This window comes from Delphinus delphis, chromosome 2, assembly GCF_949987515.2.
Source record: "Delphinus delphis chromosome 2, mDelDel1.2, whole genome shotgun sequence".
Classification (NCBI taxonomy): domain Eukaryota; kingdom Metazoa; phylum Chordata; class Mammalia; order Artiodactyla; family Delphinidae; genus Delphinus; species Delphinus delphis.
In genome coordinates this window covers 50,301,180-50,324,797 of record NC_082684.1, presented here as the reverse complement: position 1 = coordinate 50,324,797, position 23,618 = coordinate 50,301,180, and the positions used below count along the sequence as shown (strand labels likewise).

The 23,618-nt window shown below is 35.4% G+C and overlaps 1 protein-coding gene across 3 annotated transcripts in view; it reads right to left on the bottom strand.

Moving 5' to 3' along the window:
• Positions 1–1,506: 1,506 nt before the first annotated feature.
• MAP4K5 (mitogen-activated protein kinase kinase kinase kinase 5) overlaps positions 1,507–23,618 on the bottom strand; it is a 138,045-nt gene continuing 115,933 nt past the window's right edge. For all 3 annotated transcript variants that reach the window (XM_060004580.1, XM_060004579.1, XM_060004581.1), the window contains exons 27-32: positions 22,147–22,324; positions 13,347–13,415; positions 10,839–10,931; positions 8,243–8,313; positions 5,524–5,579; positions 1,507–3,121 (exon numbers count right to left, since the gene is read on the bottom strand). In XM_060004580.1, coding sequence (XP_059860563.1) covers positions 3,034–3,121; positions 5,524–5,579; positions 8,243–8,313; positions 10,839–10,931; positions 13,347–13,415; positions 22,147–22,324 — 555 coding nt within the window. In that variant the 3' untranslated portion in view covers positions 1,507–3,033. The remainder of the gene's footprint in view (positions 3,122–5,523; positions 5,580–8,242; positions 8,314–10,838; positions 10,932–13,346; positions 13,416–22,146; positions 22,325–23,618) is intronic.

The window sequence follows — 23,618 nt, the reverse complement described above, 5'->3', positions numbered from 1 at the left end:
AATAGTTTGAATCCAGAATTTTAGGTTGGAAACTTCTTTCAGAATTTTGAAGGCACTGCTTCTGTTGAAATTTGAAGTTATTCCAATTCTTACTCCTTGGTATTTGACCTGCCCCTTTTCTTCAAAAACATAACAGATCTTCTCTTTGACCCTGACATGCCTGAAATTTCATAATAGATTTTTTTCGTCCACTGTGTTCTTTCAATCTAAAATCTGAAGTTCTTTAGTAGTGAGAATATTCCTTGAAATACTCTACTGATTCCCTATTTTCTCTGTTCTTTTTTGGAACTCTGGGAGATTGGATATTGGGCCTCCTGGCCTGTTAATTTTCTTAATTTTTTTCTCCAATATTTTCATTTCTTTTTATTTTCTGAGAAATTTCTTCAACTTTATATTCTAAATCATCTATTGAATTACTCAGCTATGCTATACTTTTTCTAATAGCTCTGTTTTTTCAAAAGCTCCTTTTTTAGTATCCTACTCCTATTCATAGTTGCAACTTCTTTGCAAAGATACTTTTTCTTTTGACATTTTCTTCATTCTGCATAGTCTGTTTCTGTTAGGTGCTTTTTCCCCTGTTGTTTTCTCTCTTTCCTGTAAGAGGCTTTCCTCAGATGTTTCATAACTCCTGGCTGTTTAATCATTTTTATTTTTATTATTATTTTAAAACATTTATTTATTTAATTATTTTGGTTGCACTGGCTCTTAGTTGTGACATGTGTTGCAGCATGCGGGCTTCTTCGTTGCGGCGTGCATGTGGGATCTAGTTCCCCAATTAGGGATTGAACCCGGGCCCCCTGCATTGGGAGCACGGAGTATTACTGACTGGACCACCAGGGAAGTCCGTTTAATCTTTTTTTTTTTTTCCTTTTTGCGGTACGCGGGCCTCTCACTGTTGTGGCCCCTCCCGTTGCGGAGCACAGGCTCCGACGCGCAGGCTCAGCGGCCATGGCTCACGGGCCCAGCCGCTCCGTGGCATGTGGGATCTTCCTGGACCAGGGCACAAACCTGTGTCCCCTGCATTGGCAGGCAGACTCTCAACCACTGCGCCACCAGGGAAGCTCATGTTTAATCATTTGTAATAGCATAGGACTAAAAGACTAACTGTAAGCTCTGGATGCATGCATGGGGTGGTGGGCACATTACGATTTTCACTGGGTATTTTATTATCTTCAACTGGGAGTTATCCAGCTGGGCAGTTTAGCCAGGACATTTCTGATGTCAGGATCTTTTTAGGTCTTTCCACTTGCACTGACCAGATGGCACAGAGAAGACTCTTCCAGTGTTGTTAGGATGGGAAGATCTGGCTGCCAGGATTCAGAGAGGAGGAGGAGGAGATTGGTCTTTGTATCCAGAATGTAAATATTTCCTGTTTTGAGTATGGTCCCCTGCCATCTATTGTATCCAGTGTCCTTCAGTCCAGAGGCCCCATTTAAAATACCCAAAATAAACAGCAACACACTTACTGAAATCATAGCATTTTTAAAGGACAATACTTTATATATCTCATTTGCATAATATTTTATTGTTTGCATATTGCATAGTGAAAAGAACAGAGTCACAAGACTCATGGTCTGACTCAACCACTAACTTGCTGTGTGAATTGGGTTAAGTCTCTTAACCTTGCTAACCCCTTATCTCCTCATCTAAAAAAAGGAGATGATGATAATACCTACTATACAGGACTGCTAAAGACCGAATGAGATAGTTACACTGTCTTTCTCTCAAGGAACTGCTGAAAATGAATTTATAGTCTGCTCTTGCCACCCCTTTGTTCATCATCTCAACAATAACTGTTAAATGCATTAAGACAATAGGTACCAGTGTGATGCTTTCAGTTTGAATACTAACAATAGCAGAAAGGAAGAAAACTCAAGAATGGCCCAATCCTTACTTATCTTTAGAATACTGATTTTTATAATACTTATTTATACTATCCCATCAGGAATTAAATTTCATTTAAAGATTTTTTTTTTAACCTACTCAAAATGAAGATCTATATATGTGAAAAACCCAAGAATACACATGTAGTTGCTTTACAATTTCCACTCTGGTATAGTATAAGTAAAATACATATCATGGGCAGTTAAACACTTTTCCCCCCTACATTAGGGATGATAATATATATGAAGATTAATTTCTTATGCATTATCCCTAATGTAAAAAAAAAAAAAATCACAGGTATATTATGCTGCTTGTCAAGAATACATACACACAGTAGTCACATCTAGAAATACACACTCCTTCTAACAATATTTCAACCATCATCATTATCTTCTGTATGACCCCCTACAATTATATGTAGTTGAAAACACAAAACTCTCTTTTAAGGCAATTCTGGATGATATTATATTACAAAATACTTGCATTAAATAATATTGCATGTATGTATTGAACCTCCAAACACAGCCTTTAAACCCTCAAAGTACTAGTCTTAAAAGGTAAACAAAATTTTTATATATTATAAAAAAATTTAAGCTGCTCTGCAACCTTCCTTTGCTAAAAGTTAGATACATTACACCACTCCAGCAAGAGATTAATAAATAAGGATTAAATATTCTATTTTACAAAAACATACAGAATGGCCAATGTAAAAGTGAAAGGCTTACCTGATAATTTCTTTATCAAATTATGTTCATTAAGAAGGAATAAAACATGGTATAAAATGAGAAAACTGTCACTAAATTTATCTCTCTGAAGATAATCACATGAGTTGTTATCTAAAAATATCATGGCATCCTTGTTACAAACATTTTTTTTAAAAAGACTGTGTTTCCTGGAACTAGAGGACTATCTGTCTCATAGCTTTTATTAAGCAAACTTGATAAAACCACCACATAGTGGCAAGAGATAGAATAGCTGTTTCCAGCTACAGAAAATATTGAATTCTACCTTAAAGTACAGATCATTTGAGATATAACCCATAACAATTAAAGCAAATCATAGTGTAGTTTGTACTGAATTTCCTTAAGATATTTTTGCTTTCAATGGACTGTATTCATTTTCCTGTCATTTGAGACCAATTTCTGTTGCTTAGTAACTATTTTCATGTCCAGCCAAGATGTAAAGATTGCTGTGTGCAGTAGGATTTTCTGTTGGCCTACTTTCCAAAACAACAACCCTGCAATTAAATCAAAACAAAAGTCTTGTTAAAGAGGAGAAACAGAGATTTCATCTTCAAATACTAACATCAAACCAGGAAAGAATATCATTGTTCACATTCACATAAAATTACACAGAGATCACATTAATAGATGCACAGTCAAATTCAGCTTTACATTTTATAGCTTAAAAACAAAACTGAATAAGAATTGATGAATTTATGAATATAAAATATTAAAAACATTTCAGGATAGTCTCATCTTATTCCAACTAAAAACAAATTTGCTTTACTCATATATACCAAAAAAAGGTATAATAAAGCTTTAGAATATACATGAACAAGAAGGGGATGGAGGAAGGGCTGAGACAATAAAACAGGATTTTAAGAGGCACCCACTCACACTGTTCTTCAAGGTATTTGCAAATAAATAGTAAAGTATGAAATGGGGCCGTCTCCCTTGTCCCTGGAACAAAGGCAGGGTTAAGAGTTCAATGAAAGGACCAATAGGAAGAAAAACCAATCAAGTGTCATATCATAGGATCTACACTGTGGGAAGATAGGTTTGAGAACAAAATAAAAAACAATATGCCACTGCAGAGAAAAAAGTCTAGAAGGGGAAATGGGAGGTGGGGGGAGTTGCATAAATAATTTATATTTTTCTAGTGTATGAATTTCCTACAACTAGCATATTATTACTTTTGAAATGAAAACAAAAAAGTAATATATACTTAAAGCATGCATTAAAGAAAAGTAGAAGGCGAAAATAAAATTACCTATAATTCAACTGCCCAGTTTACCATTATTAATATTCTGACATAGTTTTCTTTCCTCCTAGACATTAATACCTATATTTAAACAATACAATTTAACAAATCACTTTAAAAATTAAGACAAAACAAAAGCCTTGGTTAAGATATATGTCTTAAAATCAAGCAGATGCCCAAGTAAGAAGATAATCAGAACAAGGCAATGGTCTGAAAAAAGTAGTTTTTTAGGGCAAGAGTGACAGAGAATGGAGAAACAATACAAACAAAGAAGGGATAGATGAAAGAGAAAATTCTGGGGGAAGGAGTTGGAAGGAAACAAGTAACTAAGAGAAATGGCTTCTGATGCCTACCCTCTATCAAGCAGAAATCTCTCATACTATGTCTCACCAGAGTGCTATTTGTGCCAGGATCACTGAATGATCTACAATTCTTTTGTCAGCCCTTCCTGGAGAAGCAAAGGGCCTCCCATTCTACAGTCATTTACCAGGTGGTCCTCCAATTCTCTTTTATGCAGGACTAGTTACTAGGTTGCCATGCTCTCTGGGCTTGCCTTTTCAACGGCAATGGGTAGTTGCCATTTTCCAAAAATCCTTTTTCTCTTCACAAAAGTCTCTTTAAAAAATTTTTATGCAGTCATAACTCCAATTCTCCCCGACTTCCTTAAGTGTGTAATATCTAAGCAATGGTTTTGTGACTAGACTGAACTTGAAGATCAGAGGTTCTCAATCCTTGCCTCAGGACTAATCTATACCACTATAGCCAGTTTTGCTGCAGTAACAACTTTTGGAAAATAGGAAGGGATAGGTATTTTATTCATTGTAGAGGCAGATAACATAGACTTTGAAGAACAAAAGCTATAATTCTTTTTTCATGAGAAAGCATAGTTTTGGAACTTATCTTTCACTTTGATCACAGAGACCACATAATTCCTTCTAATTTAGAATGACCTCAGAGACTCAGTCAAATATCTTGTGATATAAAAGTACATGTCAGGAGGTGCACATTCTGTTGGATATATACAGTAACAGTTAATAGAAGTTAACATGCCAGGGAGAAATGATGAAAACAAAGGAGCCTGAAATATGTCATGATACTAGGGACATAAACACCCATCTAACACATTTTGTCTTGGCTGAGTATAACTGTTTCTGGAATCATGATCCTCACACTGACAACAGCTTGCTTAATTGACTAATTAAAATATTTTTTCTCTCTCTCAATAAAGATACAGGGAAATTTCTCTAAGATTCTGAAGCCTCTAAGAGTTTTGTTTAACATATATAAAAATAAATAAATGAACAAACCAAACAAAAACAAACACGTAGATACAGAGTGGCTACTAGGGGGAAGAGGTAGGGGTGGAGGGAGAGTGAAATGGGTAAAGGGGGTTAATTGTGTGGTGATGAAAGGAAACTAAACTTCTGGTGGTAAGCACACTGTAGGGTATATAGAACTAGAAATATAACACTGTATACATGAAATTTATATAAATGTTATAAACCAATGTTACTTCTATTGAACAATATAAATAAATATATTGAAACAATATAAGTATATTGAAAAATAAGTGTTTGAAACACAGTCAGAGGTTGACAATATAATTAAAAATACAATTCTTGAACTCCTTTGGTAATAAAACAACCAAACTATTACCTGTCTGATCCTAATAAGCGGAAAACTCTTGTTTCATCTGAAATCTCCTGGGTAACCTATGAAAGAAAATATCCCATATTATTAATCCCCATATTATTTAAATTATAATTTAAAAATCATTTAGATAGAGCAAGTATTAAAAAGAATGATAATTTTTGATAGACTTAATTCCTCAAATTAAATAGATTTTAGTAAGGTTTTTCTTGACTGCTTATTAGTAGAAACAAATCAACATTTATGGAACATCTGTTTGGGTCAAGCACTTTCCTTAGAACTTTTTATGATATGTATTATCATTCCCATATTATTAAAGAGAAAACTAAGACTCAGTGAGGTTAAGTAACTTACTTTTAGGTCATATAACTAGTAGACCCAAGATCTGAGTACAGGTTTGCTGGACTGCACAGCCCCTACTCCTTCCTTTACGTCATAGGGCAGATGCTTGAGGTGGCACCCCTCAGCCCACCTGATTTCAGCAGAGCTGCGGTAGACACTCCCATGCACCTGTGTCTTACATCTGTGTACTGGGGGTATTCCTCTGCTCTGTCTTCTCCAATACTAAAGAAAGAAGGTACTCAGTCGTGCACAGGTACTATTCCAAAGTGTGGGGAGTTGCCACCTCTGGGGGAAACCCTTAACTACCAGGGACAGCAGTTGGTGTATAAATGCACCCGCCTCCCCACCTTCTGATGAGCCAATTCTGAGGTGTGCTCCACACTGTTCCTCAGTAGTTCCTATAGGATTAAGCCCTCGTTGCCCACAGTGAGAAGCAGTTTATTAATGTGCTCTTTGTTGGCTTTTTGTCCCTCTGCATCTTACATTCCTTACTCTGTCACTTGTTTTTCTGGGATCTACTCCCAAATAAACAAGGACCTGAGTCCTTGTTTTAGGGTCAGCTTTTGGAGGAACACAAACTCTTGACAGTGTGGATATAAAATAAGTATAAAAATACTCTGCTATCAATGAGTTTGCAGTCTAGCTGAGAAGATGGAGTTAACAAACTTGAACCAGAAAATAAATCTGGTGCTATACTAAATGCAGCTGATTTTCAGAGTATTCAGTTCAGAAATGTTCCAATCTTTGTGGACTAGAATGGCTGATTTTTACATTATGAACATTATAGGTAGGCCCAAATTGAAGGATGAGAACAAAACCAGAAAGAAAAAGGTAAGCAAGATGACTTAAAAATAGGAGGTAGAATTCACACTTGATATGGTAAACAAGTAACTTCTACAGATTTCAAACCACAGGAGTGACACAGTGAAAACAGCATCTGAGGACAATTAATGTTATGGCAGTAAGTAGGATTGTAGGCTTCATTAAATGCAGGGGCCTGGTGACATTTAGTGACATGGGTCAGTAACTAAACGGACGCTTTCAAAGACAAGCTGATTTACATCATTTTCTCTTGGAAGCATTCTAATTCCACTGATTTACATCATTTTTACTTGGAAGCATTCTATTTCTGCATTCATATAAGAGGTGGAAATAGTTATATCTAAATAACAGTGTAAAGGTAATTCAAATAGAAGATTTTAAGCTTCAAAATAAGTCCATGTATTTGTGAGGCCCTGGTGTGCAAGAATTACACAGGTACTCACACAAATGGGAAATGTCTCTGTTAGTATTCTCTGAACTGTTAGGATTCACCTCTCAAGGTGGGAGCCCAAGTCCCACCTCCTACATGAAATATATCCCTATTATCTCAGTAGAAGTGATTTTTGGAGACCCTTCACATCCAGGCTCTGTCACTTAACTAGTTCTGTAACTCTGGGTAAGTTACTTAATCACTCTGTAAAATCGGGAATATGAATAGTACATAACTTTACTTTGAATTGTACCTAAACCCCACTGTATTATTAGCCTTCAATAAGATAGCATTTGTAAAGTGCCTGGAAGATAGACATCGTAAGGGTTTGATATTATTTATAATTATGCTTCATTATGTCTTCAGTGCTATAATAAGAATAGTGTCCTAAATGTATTTGATACTCAATAAATATTTAGTAAACGAATTAATTTTCTTAGATTTTCCTTAGTCCCGTGATCCAATACATATTAATTTAGAATTTAAAATATAACATTAAAAAAGAAGCTGCAGGGGCTTCCCTGGTGGTGCAGTGGTTAAGAATCCGCCTGCCGATGCAGGGGACACGGGTTCAAGCCCTGGTCTGGGAAGATCCCACATGCCGCGGAGCAACTAAGCCCGTGAGCCACAACTACTGAAGCCCGAGCACCTAGAGCCCGTGGTCCCAACAAGAGAAGCCACCACAATGAGAAGCCTGTGCACCACAACGAAGAATAGCTCCCATTCGCCACAACCAGAGAAAAGCCCGCGTGCAGCAACGAAGACCCAACGTAGCCAAAAATAAAAATAAATAAATTTATACAAAAAAAAAGAAGCTGCACATTTATAGATTATGGAAAAGGCTTATTACCTTTAGAAAAGTTTAGTAAGTTTAGCAACCATATTTATAAATTACAAATAAGAGGACTGAAATTGTGTAAACTCATGTTTGACAATTCCTCGTGGCCACTGAGAATACAATAAATACAAAACTGAACATTATTTGAAGGGACAATACTGGCAGTTTTGTTCTACCGGCATTAAAGGCATTAAACATAGCAACGTGGGTTCAGAAAGAAAATACATAAAACGAATGTTTCAACTTTTAAAATCTTTAATGGGAATCACTGGAGGTAATTAGAGAAATCTTACCTCATCTGATTTGAAGCTTTTACCCTGCATTCCATGTTTCCAGAAAGCCAACACACTGTCTTGAAGGCATACTAAAAAGATAAGGGAGAACGGGACTAAAATAAGGCACATAGTAGTGCATTATACATTTTCCTTAACTGTCTTTAATAAATGATAATGTAAGGCTATTCAAGTGCTTGGTGCAAAATTCCACTGTCTAGACCATTAGTTCCCAACATTTTTGTGACTAAGTCATGACAAAGCTCAAATAATTTATTGAGGCAGGGTCATGGAAGTTTTCAAAGATACATTATAACAGGCATTTATTTAAAAATGAGCTAACTTTTGATGAGCTGGACATCAGCATATTAATTTTTCTTTCATATACTATCTTTTGTCTTAGGTAAATAAAGTAATAAAAACATAACTGGTTTTTTGGATTAAAAACATGATCATTTAAATAATGTGATATATTTAGAAGTAGCTATTAAGGAAGCATGTTTTATTTCTGTTCACATATTCCCTATTATAAAATTAATTTTTAAAAATAAACCTGTCCTGTAATCTAAAATTTAACCACACACTGAATATTTCTGATCTGTGAACCAATTCTTATTTGGAGGGGCTAGGGGCTCTCAGCTATCGTACTCACTGTTGCTGCCCAACCCCATCAGGGCTCCAGAGCCCACCGGGCCTTTGCCCTGTCCTTGCAGGTCCCACTGTTCACAAGTGTGGTCACAGATTTGAGCCAAGCTTGCCCAACTTCTTGATGGCTTTGGAATCAGGAACGACCGTGACCCCAAAGTGTGGCCACCTCATGACATGCCATATCCCCTCTTGCTGCCCACCCATCTCCCACGATCCCCTGGGGTGGCCTGAGGGTCTTGGAGGAAAACCTGTTCTCGCTGTGCCTTGTCCATTTCTGTGTCCTGCCTGTGCTGGGCCCACTGAAGCACACATATGGGGTCACTTAGTGGTTTAGAAACAGAGTGGCAGGGCCCCCAATTTTGGGGTGGGGGGGAGGCAGCAGGGCCTCTGGGTCCTTCCTGGCCAGAGGCTAGAGTCACTAAAGCACAGTGAGAGAAGGAGAAAACCAATTTGATTGTTGGAGAGTTAGCCATATGCCCTATACCAGTAAAGATGATGGGAGAAAGTGATTGAAATTTATTATATTTCTTACTAGAATACTGACTCTGTAAAAAGTTAACATAAGAATGTTCTGGAAACATAATTTAGCTCAATAAACATTAAAGTATTTTGCAATAACCAATCATACAAGCTTCACTAGCCATGAAATAAAAAAACAGGTAGTACTGGCTTTGTTTTTAAAGGTGACTTAAAGGGACTCTTTTTACCCAGGAGGATCCTTGAAATTATTCCAAAGTTCACTGGAAAGAAGAGATGGTAGCCTAGGAGGAACAAACTTTCGTAGAACGAAAATATCCTAAAAAATTTGGCATATATGAAAAAGTTGAGGTACTAGTGTGTTTCAGTTAAAATTAAGAGGAACTAAAGATCTGTATATTGGAATCTCTATTGAAAATATTAAATCTTAGAAACTGGCATGCAACAGCCAGCATACAAAGGACTAAAAGAAGAAAATATTTCCAAAATGCCTTTTGTCATGGCATCTACAGAAAGTTTAGGTTTTCTGCTTGAATAAAATTTCCAATCATAAGCAAATTATTCCTATGTAAGAGGGTTACCCAGAGGGATGAATGTTCTTTGCAATAGGGCAAAACTCCACTTGAGAAATCATTAAATTTTTAAAAAATCAACAGAAAACTTTCTAAACAGTGAGAAACACATTTTTAAAAGTATATACATTTAATTATAAAATACACATATTTTTTACAGCCCAAATAAAAATCACCAATTTTAACTGTTTTTGACTTAAAGTAGAACCATATCATGAATTGTTCAAAATGTTTCCACCCATAGTATTTTTTCATAAGTTCTATCACCCTTGAGGAAAATACTTACTGACATATAATCAGTGAGGATGCAAACAATAGTAATTTTTATCATAATACCAATGATATTACAGAGTAAAACACTCATTGACAAGGAAGCAAATTCAAATGGCATAGTATTTTCCAGATTCTGTGGGAAAGTATTTATATTTAAATAGACCTAAAAGCAAAAACCATCAACACACACCAACCAGAATCTTACACGGCAAAGAATTCTAGTATATCTAACATTGTTAATCACATCACACAAATACCTTCATGATTTGGAAAGAATTGGAAGAAGTATAATTCACTTGATGCAGCAAAGGGAACAATGAATAGAAGAAATGATTTCATGTTTTAAATATTCAAGAAACGACAATAAAAGATTTATTACGGTCCAGACCTGCACTGTCTAATATTATAGTAACTAGCCCTGTGTGGCTATTTACATCAAAGTTTAAATTAATTAAAATTAAAATGTAGCACTAGCCATGTTTCAAGTACTTAACAAGTGTGGTTAATGACTACTGTATTTAAGAACACAGAGAACATTTCTATATCAAAGAAACTTCTATGAGACAGTGCTGGTCTAGATAACCCTAAGTACAGAATGAACAAAAAACCAAGTACTCTAAATGCATTATTAATAAAAGGAGACTTACCTACAGATTCAATGCGAAAATCAAAACTTAGCTCAGAGGCCAGTTTCTTACTTGATTTTAGTTTTCCTTGTAGATTTACAATTTTTACAAATTCTTAAAAAAAGAAAAAACAAGTCAAGACTGGAAATGCAGATTTGCTAAAATAAATGTAACTTGATAAGTGGATTTTACATGGATATATAACAATATTAATAAAGTTCAATTATTTCTCTTGATTCAAGTATGCCCAGTGAAAAACTGTCACTGATAGATTCTATAAGAGTGAGGCCTCCGTTGTAAATGGCAATTCCACCAGTACTTTTTTTCATAGTTTATATTGAACACTTACGTTCTCATTTTTTAAAAAGTGAAGTGTTTCTTTAATAGCGGTTAACTTGGTGCCTAAATATTCAGCAATAGGAGTTGGTTTTTTCCCCCTTACAAATTACATAACATATGATAAGTAATATTTGCAGTAATTCTTAACTTTAGTATGTAACTAATATTCTACAAAAGTATAAGGGAGGAAAAAATAGTACTCTCAAAAGTCAGAATTTCTTTATAAGTAAACTCTGGGATAGACAGTATATGTGAATATTTGTATTTCCCTTTTGTCCATTTGTTTTTTAATTTAACCATCTTAGCTCTGACTTGGAAGATATCTTCACTCTGCATTACTTTCTCATCTGTCTACCATTATTTGTGATTACACACCTATCGTGATTACACACCTATCTCCATTGCTGCTTAGTAAAACTGATTTATACCATAGAGTTGACAAACAATTTTCGAAGTGTTACACTGCTCCCCTAAGAAAAAAAGAACAACTGAAGAAAGTCAACTTTCCATTTACCATGAATAGCTGGGAAATGGAAGTCCTAATTAATCAAAGGTTTAAAAAATTTTTTTAAAAATAAATAAATCAACAAAATGAAAACTAAGTACAATTTATTTTCCTTGTTTGACTCAGAAGGTATTTAGGCATTTAATGTTAAAGGTTCAATACTACTACAATTAAATTCTGATCATCTGTTTATTTCATTAATTAGTACTGAGTCTTCTACTTGTTTGGATAAAAAATAATTTATCAAATTCACTTAAGAGTAACCAAACAACATGCCAATCTTATCAGTATTCAAAGAATCAAAAATACTTAAGGGATAATGGGCAAATGAAACACTCTGGGTTTGGTTTACTTATCTATAATATTAGATGATCTTTATGATTCTATAAGGCAAATCCACTAGGGAACACTTTAGAGAACAGAAATTAAGACAAAAATACAGGTAAATTAAGTAGTGGAACAATTTTAAAAATAACCCTAAACATCTATGGGCAGGTCTAGTAATTTTAAAATATTGGAATGAATCAAACCACAGCAAATATTGCCAAATTTCAAATATAATGCCAAGTCTGGGTGAACTTCACTTGCAGGATTCATTGCATTAAAGTAAGGGGGATTTTAAGAATTAGAGTGCTTTGTTTGCAAAATTGAAAACACCTGTTGTTAAAGTTTTTCTGTCTCTTCCACTGCATATACAGTACAACACACATCTATAAGTAACACCTCTCGCTGCATCAAAAGAATCACTACTAGCAGTTAAAGGTGTCAAATCTATTTGTGCATTAGAATATCACACTGACATGATTCCAAAAGTTCATGTTATATGACTACAAGTGACCAAATTAGTATAACCTTCTATTTTTTCATTAATTACAATGAATTATACAGAATTTTATACAGAATAATTTTATACAGAATTTTACCCCAAGGTTATGGCAAACTATTCTAATACAGTTGTCCCTCGGTATCCACGGGGAATTGGTTCCAGTACCCCTCACGGAGACCAAAGTCCATGGATGCTCAAGTGCCTTATATGAAATGGCCTAGTGTTTGCATATAACCTACACACAACCTCCCATAGACTTTAATTTTTAAAAATATTTTTATTGAAATATAGTTGATTTACAATATCGTATAAGTTTCAGGTGTATAGCACAGCGATTCAGTTATACATATGTGTGTGTATATATATGTAGATATAGTTTTTTTTAGATTCTTTTTTTCCCTTATAGGTTATTACATAATATTGAGTATAGTTCCCTGTGCTACACAGTAGATCCTAGATTACTTATAATACCTAATACAACACAAAAGCTATATAAATAGTTGCCAGGCACTTGCAAATTCAGGTTTGCTTTTTTGAGCTTTCTGGAATTTTTTTTTCTAAATATTTTCAATCCATGGTTGGCTGAATAGAGGATGTGGAACCTACAGATACAGAGGGCTGACTGTAATGTTCCCAAGTAGGCCAAACAGAATAAAGAAAAAGGTCACAGAGGACAGTCTGACAAACAGATCAATTAGTTAGTACATCTGTAGCCAATTTAGGTTTTTCATCAATAAAACAATGCCACTTAAGGTGGAAAATTGCAAATCTACTTTACTGATTCTATTAGAATCAATTCCATGAAAAGGTATGTTATATCAAGTAGTATACTTAGAATAAACTTTAAAATAATACTTACTGTCTAAACACACTAAAACAGTATCTCTCTCCAATTGTGTTACATGAATGGAATCTAACTGTTGGCTGCCTTGGGGGGAAAAAACAAGGTTACAGTTATATAACATGCATTAAAAACTAGAACTTAGAAAAGAAACACAAATTATGATTTTTTTCTGTGATTTTAAGCTAGCCTTTGAAATAAACACAGAAATTATATTTTGTAATTGTCTTGTCAAAAACTGTATGTAAGTCAATTTAAAAGAACAAAGTCCTATGCAAGGCTAACTGAGCTGAGAAAGGCTCAATACTACATTTAGTTAATACCTCTGCTGGTTCTAGAAAGATGAGTTACAAAAATAAAATGAAGCAAATGGTAAATATGGGGAAGAAAGTAAGATGCATGCTATATACAGTGACTAGATTTTGCTTTGCATTTTGCAGTAGCCAATGGGAAGATGAAAACAAGATCAGTTACGTGCATCACAGTGTCCCTGAGATAAAAATAAGTCAGTAATTCAGAAAAAGCAAAAGGATTAACGAAACTATTAGAGAGAAATTTTCCTGGTATTTGTGGGGGGGAATGGTGTGTGTGTGGGGGTGTATGCACGTAGGGAGGAGTTCCTGTATTAACAGGACACCAGGGTAGCATAATGAACAATACTGTCAACGATATCTTTGCAGGAAGCAACTTTCATCACTTTGCTGATATCACAGTGCTACTTCTCTTAACATCTGCTAATAGAAGTCATGACATTTTTGTAGAACATTTTTGGTAAAACAATTTATTTTAGCCACTCAGATGGTGTGAACGGTCTAGATGAAGCTAATTTAAGAGCAGTCATTCTTTTTTTTAAAAATTAATTTTTATTGGACTATAGTTGATTTAAAATGTTGTTAGTTTCTGCTCTACAGCAAAGTGAATCAGTTATACATATACATATATCCACTCTTTTTTAGATTCTATTCCCACATAGGTCATTAAAGAGTACTGAGTAGAGCTCCCTGTGCTATAGATTCTTATTAGTTATCCATTTTATATATAGTAATGTGTATATGTCAATCCTCTTGAAGCTTTTATTAAAAATTTTTCAATTTTATTTTTTTATACAGCAGGTTCTTATTAGTCATCAATTTTATACACATTAGTGTATACATGTCAATCCCAATCACCCAATTCATAACACCACCATCCCCACCCCCCCGTGGCTTTCCCCTCTTGGTGTCCATACGTTTGTTCTCTACATCTGCGTCTCAACTTCTGCCCTGCAAACTGGCTCATCTGTACCATTTTTCTAGGTTCCACATACATGTGTTAATATACGGTATTTGTTTTTCTTACTTCACTCTGTATGACAGTCTCTAGATCCATCCACGTCTCAACAAATGACTCAATTTCGTTCCATTTTATGGCTGAGTAATATTCCATTGTATATATGTACCACACTTTCTTCATCCACTTGTCTGTCAACAGGCATTTAGGTTGCTTCCATGACCTGGCTATTGTAAATACTGCTGCAATGAACATTGGGGTGCATGTGTGTTTTTGAATTATGGTTTTCTCTGGGTATATGCCCAGTAGTGGGATTGCTGGATCATATGGTAATTCTATTTTTAGCTTTTTAAGGAACCTCCATACTGTTCACCAGAGTGGCTGTATCAATTTACATTCCCACCAACAGTGCAAGAGGGTTCCCTTTTCTCCACACCCTCTCCAGCATTTGTTGTTTGTAGATTTTCTGAGGATGCCCATTCTAACTGGTGTGAGGTGATACCTCACTGTAGTTTTGATTTGCATTTCTCTAATAATTAGTGATGTTAAACAGCTTTTCATGTGCTTCTTGGCCATCTGTATGTCTTCTTTGGAGAAATGTCTATTTAGGTCTTCTGCCCATTTTTGGATTGGGTTTTTTGTTTCTTTAATACTGAGCTGCACGAGCTGTTTATATATTTTGGAGATTAATCCTTTGTCTGTTGATTCATTTGCAAATATTTTCTCCCATTCTGAGGGTTGTCTTTTCGTCTTATGGTTTCCTTTGCTGTGCAAAAGCTTTTAAGTTTCATTAGGTCCCATTTGTTTATTTTTGTTTTTATTTCCCTTACTCTAGGAGGTGGATCAAAAAAAGATCTTGCTGTGATTTATGTCAAAGAGTGTTCTTCCTATGTTTTCCTCTAAGAGTTTTATAGTGTCTGGCCTTACACTTAGGTCTTTAATCCATTTTGAGTTTCTTTTTGTGTATGGTGTTAAGGAGGGTTCTAATTTCATTCTTTTACATGTAGCTGTCCAGTTTTCCCAGCACCACTTATTGAGGAGACTATCTTTTCTCCATTGTATATCCTTGCCTCCTCTGTCATAGATTAGTTGACCATAGGTGCATGGGTTTATCTCTGGGCTTTCTATCTTGTTCCATTGATCTATGTTTCTGTTTTTGTGCCAGTACCATATTGTCTTGATTACTGTAGCTGTGTAGTATAGTCTGAAGTCAGGGAGTCTGATTCCTCCAGCTCTGTTTTTTTCCCTCAAGACTGCTTTGGCTATTCAGGGTCTTTTGTGTCTCCATACAAATTTTAAGATTTTTTGTTCTACTCCTGTAAAAAATACCATGGGTAATTTGATAGGGATTGCATTGAATCTGTAGATCGCTTTGGGTAGTATAGGCATTTTCACAATGTTGATTCTTCCAATCCAAGAACATGGTATATCTCTCCATCTGTTGGTATCATCTTTAATTTCTTTCATCAGTGTCTTATAGTTTTCTGCATACAGGTCTTTTGTCTCCCTAGGTAGGTTTATTCCTAGGTATTTTATTCTATCTGTTGCAATGGTAAATGCGAGTGTTTCCTTAATTTCTCTCTCAGATTTTTCATCATTAGTGTATAGAAATGCAAGAGATTTCTGTGCATTAATTTTGTATCCTGTAACTTTACCAGATTCATTGATTAGCTCTAGTAGTTTTCTGGTGGCATTTTTAGGATTCTCTATGTATAATATCATGTCATCTGCAAACAGTGACAGTTATACTTCTTCTTTTCTAATTTGCATTCCTTTTATTTCTTTTTCTTCTCTGATTGCTGTGGCTAGGACTTCCAAAACTATGTTGAATAAAACAGTGGTGAGAGTGGACATCCTTGTCTTGTTCCTGTTCTTAGAGGAAATGCTTTCAATTTTTCGCCATTGAGAATGATGTTTGCTGTGGGTCTGTCGTATATGGGCTTAATTATGTTGAGGTTGGCTCCCTCTATGCCCACTTTCTGGAGAGTTTTTATCATAAATGGGTGTTGAATTTTGTCAAAAGCTTTTTCTGCATCTATTGAGATGATAATATGGTTTTTATTCTTCAATTTGTTAATATGGTGTATCACATTGATTGATTTGCGTATATTAAAGAATCCTTGTATCCCTGGGATAAATCCCACTTGATCACGGTGTATGATCCTTTTAATGTGTTGTTAGATTCTGTTTGCTAGTATTTTGTTGGGGATTTTTGCATCTACACTCATCAGTTACATTGGTCTATAATTTTTTTTTTGTAATATCTTTGTCTGGTTTTGGTATCAGGATTACGGTGGCCTCATAGAATGAGTTTGGGAGTGTCCCTTCCTCTGCAATTTTTTGGAAGAGTTTGAGAAGGATGGGTGTTAGCTCTTCTCTAAATGTTTGACAGAACTCACCTATGAAGCCATCTGGTCCTGGACTTTTGTTTGTTGGAAGATTTTTAATCACAGTTTCAATTTCATTACTTGTGACTGGTCTGCTCATATTTTCTATTTCTTCCTGGTTCAGTCTTGGAAGGTTATACCTTTCTAAGAATTTGTCCATTTCTACCAGGTTGTCCATTTTATTGGCATAGAGTTGCTTGTAGTAGTCTCTTAGGATGCTTTGTATTTCCGCGGTGTCTGTTGTAACTTCTCCCTTTTCATTTCTAATTTTATTGATTTGAGTCCTCTCCCTCTTTTTCTTGATGAGTCTGGCTAATGGTTTATCAATTTTGTTTATCTTCTCAAAGAACCAGCTTTTAGTTTTATTGATCTTTGCTATTATTTTCTTTGTTTCTATTTCATTTATTTCAGCTCTAATCTTTATGATTTCTTTCCTTCTGCTAACTTTGGGTTTTGTTTGTTCTTCTTTCTCTAGTTCCCTTAGGTGTAAAGTTAGATTGTTTATTTGAGATTTTTCGTTTCTTGAGGTAGGCTTGTATAGCTATAAACTTCCCTCTTAGAAATGCTTTTGCTGCATCCCATAGGTTTTGGATCGTTGTGTTTTCCTTGTCATTTGTCTCTAGGTATTTTTTATTTCCTCCTTGATTTCTTCAGTGATCTCTTGGTTATTTAGTAACATATTGTTTAGCCTCCATGTGTTCATGTTTTTTACATTTTTTTCCCTGTAACTCATGTCTAATATCATAGTGTTGTGGTCAGAAAAGATGGCTGATATGATTTCAGTTTTCTTAAATTTACTGAGGCTTGATTTGTGACCCAAGAATGTTCCGTGTGCACTTGAGACAGAAGTGTAATCTCCTGTTTTTGGATGGAATGTCCTATAAATATCAATTAAATCTATCTGGTCCCTTGTGTCATTTAAAGCTTGTGTTTCCTTATTAATTTTCTGTTTGGATGATCTGTCCATTGGTGTAAGTGAGGTGTTAAAGTCCCCCACTATTATTGTGTTACTGTCGATTTCCTCTTTTATAGCTGTTAGCAGTTGCCTTATGTATTGTGGTGCTACTATGGTGGGTGCATATATAATTGTCATAACTTCTTGGATTGATCCCTTGATCATTATGTAGTGTCCTTCCTTGTCTCCTGTAACATTCTTTATTTTAAAGTCTATTTTATCTGATATGAGTATTGCTACTCCAGCTTTCTTTTGATTTCCATTTGCATGGAATATCTTTTTCCATCTCCTCACTTTCAGTCTGTATGTGTCCCTACATCTGAAGTGGGTCTCTTGTAGACAGCATATATATATATATATATATATATATGTCTTGTTTTTGTATCTATTCAGCAAGCCTGTGCCTTTTGGTTGGAGCATTTAATCCATTCACGTTTAAGGTAATTATTGATATGTATGTTCCTGCGACCATTTTCTTAATTGTTTTGGGTTTGTTTTTGTAGGTCCTTTTCTTCTCTTGTGTTTCCCACTTAGAGAAATTCCTTTAGCATTTGTTGTAGAGCTGGTTTGGTGGTGGTGAATTCTTAGCTTTTGCTTGTCTGTAAAGCTTTTGATTTCTCCATCGAATCTGAATGAGATCCTTGCTGGGTAGAGTAATCTTGGTTTTACGTTCTTCCCTTTCATCACTTTAAGTATATCATGCCATTCCTTTCTGGCTTGTAGAGTTTCTGCTGAGAAATCAGCTATTAACCTTATGGGAGTTCCCTTGCATGCTATTTGTCATTTTTCCCTTGCTGCTTTCAATAATTTTTGTCTTTAATTTTTTCCAATTTGATTACTATGTGTCTCGGTGTGTTTCTCCTTGCGTTTATCCTGCATGGGACTCTCTGCAGTTCCTGGACTTGGGTGGCTATTTTGTTTTCCATGTTAGGGAAGTTTTTGACTATAATCTCTTCAAATATTTTCTCTGGTCCTTTCTCTCTCTTTTCTCCTTCTGGGACCCCTATAATGAGAATGTTGTTGAGTTTAATGTTGTCCCAGAGGTTTCTTAGGCTGTCTTCATTTCTTCTCATTCTTTTCTCTTTATTCTGTTCCGTGGCAGTGAATTCCACCATTTTGTCTTCCAGGTCACTTATCTGTTCTTCTGCTTCAGTCATTCTGCTACTGATTCCTTTTAGTGTAGTTTTCATTTCAGTTATTGTATTGTTCATCTCTGTTTGTTTGTTCTTTAATTCTTCTAGTGTTTGTTAAATATTTCTTGCATCTTCTCGATCTTTGCCTCCATTCTTTTTCTGAGGTCCTGGATCATCTTCACTATCATTATTTTGAATTCTTTTTCTGGGAGGTTGACTATCTCCACTTCATTTAGTTGTTTTTCTGGGGTTTTATCTTGTTCCTTCATCTGGTACATAGCCCTCTGCCTTTTCCTCTTGTCTCTCTTTCTGTGAATGTGGTTTTTGATCCACAGGCTGCAGGATTGTAGTTCTTCTTGCTTCTCCTCTTGAAGCTTCTTATGAATATACTTTATGTCTTGTGTTCATGACACACTTGGGAATTCCAGGGCGGACCAGTGGTTAGGACTCAGCATTCTCACTGCCAGGGGCCAGGGTTTGATCCTTGGTCAGGGAACTAAGATCCTGCAAACTGCACTTCAAAAATTTCTCTCTTTATTTCAGCTAACATTTTTCTCTTGTTCTTCCCACTCAAGCTATCAAAAAATGTCCACATTTGCTGTCTCTATTTATTTACTTCCCACTCATCCTTTGCCATTGTAATCTCAGAGCAGTCATTCTTAACTACATCTCTTTGGGACACTCATAGATCCTCTCCCTTAAAAACTGCACATCTGAGCATAAACACAATTATTATTTTGGGTTTTGGTGGACCTCCCAAAGTTCATATATAGTGAAGAATCCAGATGTACAGAATTGGTAAACTGGTGTCCTTTGGCAACATTCCAAAAAATAGCTCTTCTCAGTAAAGGTATGTTCGTGCATTTATTCAACATTTATTGAGTGCTGATAAGTGCTAAGCACCATCCTTGGAGAAAAGGATACTGCAATAATACATCAAACTATGACTAAAAGAGTCTTGGAATAGGAGTTCATTTTAATTGTTACAGCTGTTGCCAGTTCAAGGCATGGCCTCAACAATCAACATACCTGGGAGATAGTTTAGCAATCATTTGTGAATATGGAAAAGCCTAATAAAGGCAGTCTCTGCTTTAGGGTGATTTGAATGTTTACCCTCAGAGTCCTGGCTCTCCTTAGGTAGTAATTTTGGGTCTGCCTTAATTTTAGCCTAGACAATGTTAAAAGTGGGTAGAACAGTTTGCCTCTGGCATTAAAAAACAAAACAAACAACAACAAAAACCCCTCAACCCTCAACCCTGCAAATTCACAAGAGGACTCCCTGAATGCCCAGCCTTAAGCAATGTAACCTCCTAATACATCAGAAGATAGTAGTTTGAAAGCTCACATTAGATAATCATATGAAATGACTTTCTCTACACTATTATTATATACTAACCAATAAAAACAAGTTGGGGCTGTCTGCCAAACATGATCTTGGTTTTTAAATAAACTGACCCAAAACTCTTCTTTTTAGCGATAATTACATGATAGGAACACGTTTCTATTTGGGCTGTTTATATTTCATAATAAATGTCATTTCCACCTTTCTGTTAGCTATACCAGGAAGATATGCATCTACCTCAACCAAAAACATTATTAGAAAGAAAGGTGGGTGCAGGTGGGGTGGGAGGGTAAAAGAATACATTCCTACTTTATTCTACTGGAAATTATGATTTGGTCTACAAAGACAGTGATATTAGTCCAGGGCATGCTGGAACTGGCTTGTACTGGACTGCTAAATTTTCAGAGATTTTGCAAGCCAGATGACATCAAGTTGGTAGTCTGAAATTGGCTGTGGTGGGAGTATTATACCACAGAAATAGGCAACTGCTACAAACCAGGCTTCTCTGCACCCAAGAGTCTATTGTTAAACATTTACTACTGATTCTGAAAATGATATTAGTGCAGTTCTACATTAACTTAAGTAGCTGGGTTTTATAAAAGAGTTCTTATAATTTAGCCTATAAATGATCAAAAGCCAAAGATATTTAATAAGAACCTTCAAACTTATAGTACTTGTTAACAGACTTCTTCTCGAGGTGATAAAGAATGTAACAGTGGTCAGAAATAAGTTATAACTAAAGCTTGACTTCATATATAAAAATCGCTTGATAAATCTGGCTGACAGTACACTAGCACAACAAAAACAGTAAACTGGCAAAATGAAGATCTTCATTTTACTTAATTTTTAACATGAATTCTTTAATATTTTATTTTTAAAAATTTAAAACTTTATTTATTTTGGTTGCACTGGGTCTTAGTTGCAGCAGGCAGGCTCCTTAGTTGTGGCTCACGGGCTTAGCTGCAGCTCGTGGGCTCCTTAGTTGCGGCCAGTGGGCTCCTTAGCTGTGGCTCATGGGCTCCTTAGTTGTGGCACATGAACTCTTAGTTGCGGCATGCATGTGGGATCTAGTTCCCTGACCAGGGATTGAACCCTTGTCCCCTGCATTGGAAGGTGGATTCTTAACCACTGCAGCACCAGGGAATTCCCTTGACATGAATTCTTGATTGATTTGTTCCAATTTTAAAGTTTGAAAATAAACTTCTCAACCTTTTCAGAGTTTTCACTGAGATATGTTTGATAAAATCCTAGGCTAACAAACCATTCTCAGAAAATGCAAGAGATATTTTCCTGTATCTTTAAATGGTAAAGCTTGGAGGCCACACATGAGAAGTTTCTATTCCAGTATGAAAAGTACCAGAACTCAATGATTTTAAGAAGTGTGGGGCGAAAGAACCGATAGGAAAAAAAATGTTATTTCTTTGCTTGAGAAGCTGATAAAATTTGAAAAGTATCTTAGAAAACTTAATTATTTAGTAAGTCCAAAGATTAACTGATAACAACTAAGACTTTTAAATGTCAGGACTCATTAAAATTTTCCTTGGTAAAATACTTTGTATCAAATTGCCTCAGGCAAATAGAGATCATAAACTATATGTACATGATCCTCTGGGCTTACTTGGGAAACTATGTTCTGAATCTTTATTTGAAAGAGCCCACGCAGATTGAACCTATTCTGCTTCTTTTGCAGGCAAAAGCATCAATATTTTAACGTAAAGTAAAAAACACTTACCTCCACCAATTTCTGTAAACCATGAAGATGCAGAGTTCAAATTGATTGTCTCAAACTGAACTACCTGATTTAATTCGGTGCCCTTGCTAATAGCTACACAGACCATAGGGTATTCCTGTTCTGGTATTACCAGCATTTCAAAAACATTCAAAGGACTTGGCAAAGGAAAATCAAAGTGCTGCAAAAAATAAACAGATGTATAATTTAGAAACAATCTCCTCATTCATATTGTTGAATAAATTCAACAGAAAGGCTTTCATTTTCTTAATTGATCTAAATCTAAAAAACGACTACCTCTTATCAGCACAAAAACAGACATATAGATCAATGGAACAGAAGAGAGAGCCTAGAAGTAAACCCATACACCTATGATTAATTAATCTACAACAAAGGAGAAAAGAATATACAATGGAGAAAAGACAGTCTCTTCAACAAGCAGTGTTAGGAAAGCTGGACAGCCTCATGTAAATCAATGAAGTTAGAACACTCCCTCACACCATATACAATAATAAACTCAAAATGGTTTAAAGACTTAAATATAAGATATAGCACCATAAAACTCTTAGAAGAGAACACAGGCAAAACATTCTTTGACAAAAATCATAGCAATATTTTCTTAGATCAGTCTGCCAAGGCAAAAAAATAAAAGTAAATAAGCAAAAATAAACAAATGGGACGTAATCAAATTTAAAAGCTTTTAGCACAGCAAAGGAAACCATAAACAAAACAAAGAAAACGTCCAGAATGGGACAAAATATTTGCAAATGATGAAACTGACAAGGGGTTAATTTCCAAAATATAAACAGCTCATATAACTCAATATCAAAAAAACAACCAAATCAAAAAATGGGCAGAACACCTATATAGACATTTTCCCAAAGAAGACATACAGATGGCTAACAGGCACATGAAAAGTTGTTCAACATCACTAATTATTAGAGAAACGCAAATCAAAACTACAATGAGGTACCACCTCACAACAGTCAAAATGGCCATCACTAAAGAGTCTATAAATAATAAATGCTAGAAAGGGTGTGGAGCAAAGGGTACCCTCCTACACTGTTCGTGGGGATATAAATTGGTGCAGCCACTGTGGAGAACAGTATGGAGGTTCCTTAAAAAACTAAAAATAGAGCTAACATATGATCTAGCAATCTCACTCCTGGGCATATATCCAGAAAAGATGAAACTCTAATTTGAAAAGATACACGCACCCCATGCCGTTCACAGCGGCACTATTTACAATAGCCAAGACCAGAAACAATCCAAGTGCCCATCAACAGATGATTGGCATAAGAAAATGTGATTGATACACACACACACACACAGAGGAATATTATTCAGCCATAAAAGCAATGAAATATTGCCATTTGCAGAAACATGGATGGACCTAGAGAATACTATGCTTAGTGAAGTCAGACAAAGACAAATACTATATGATATTATTTATATGTGGAATCTAAAAAATAATA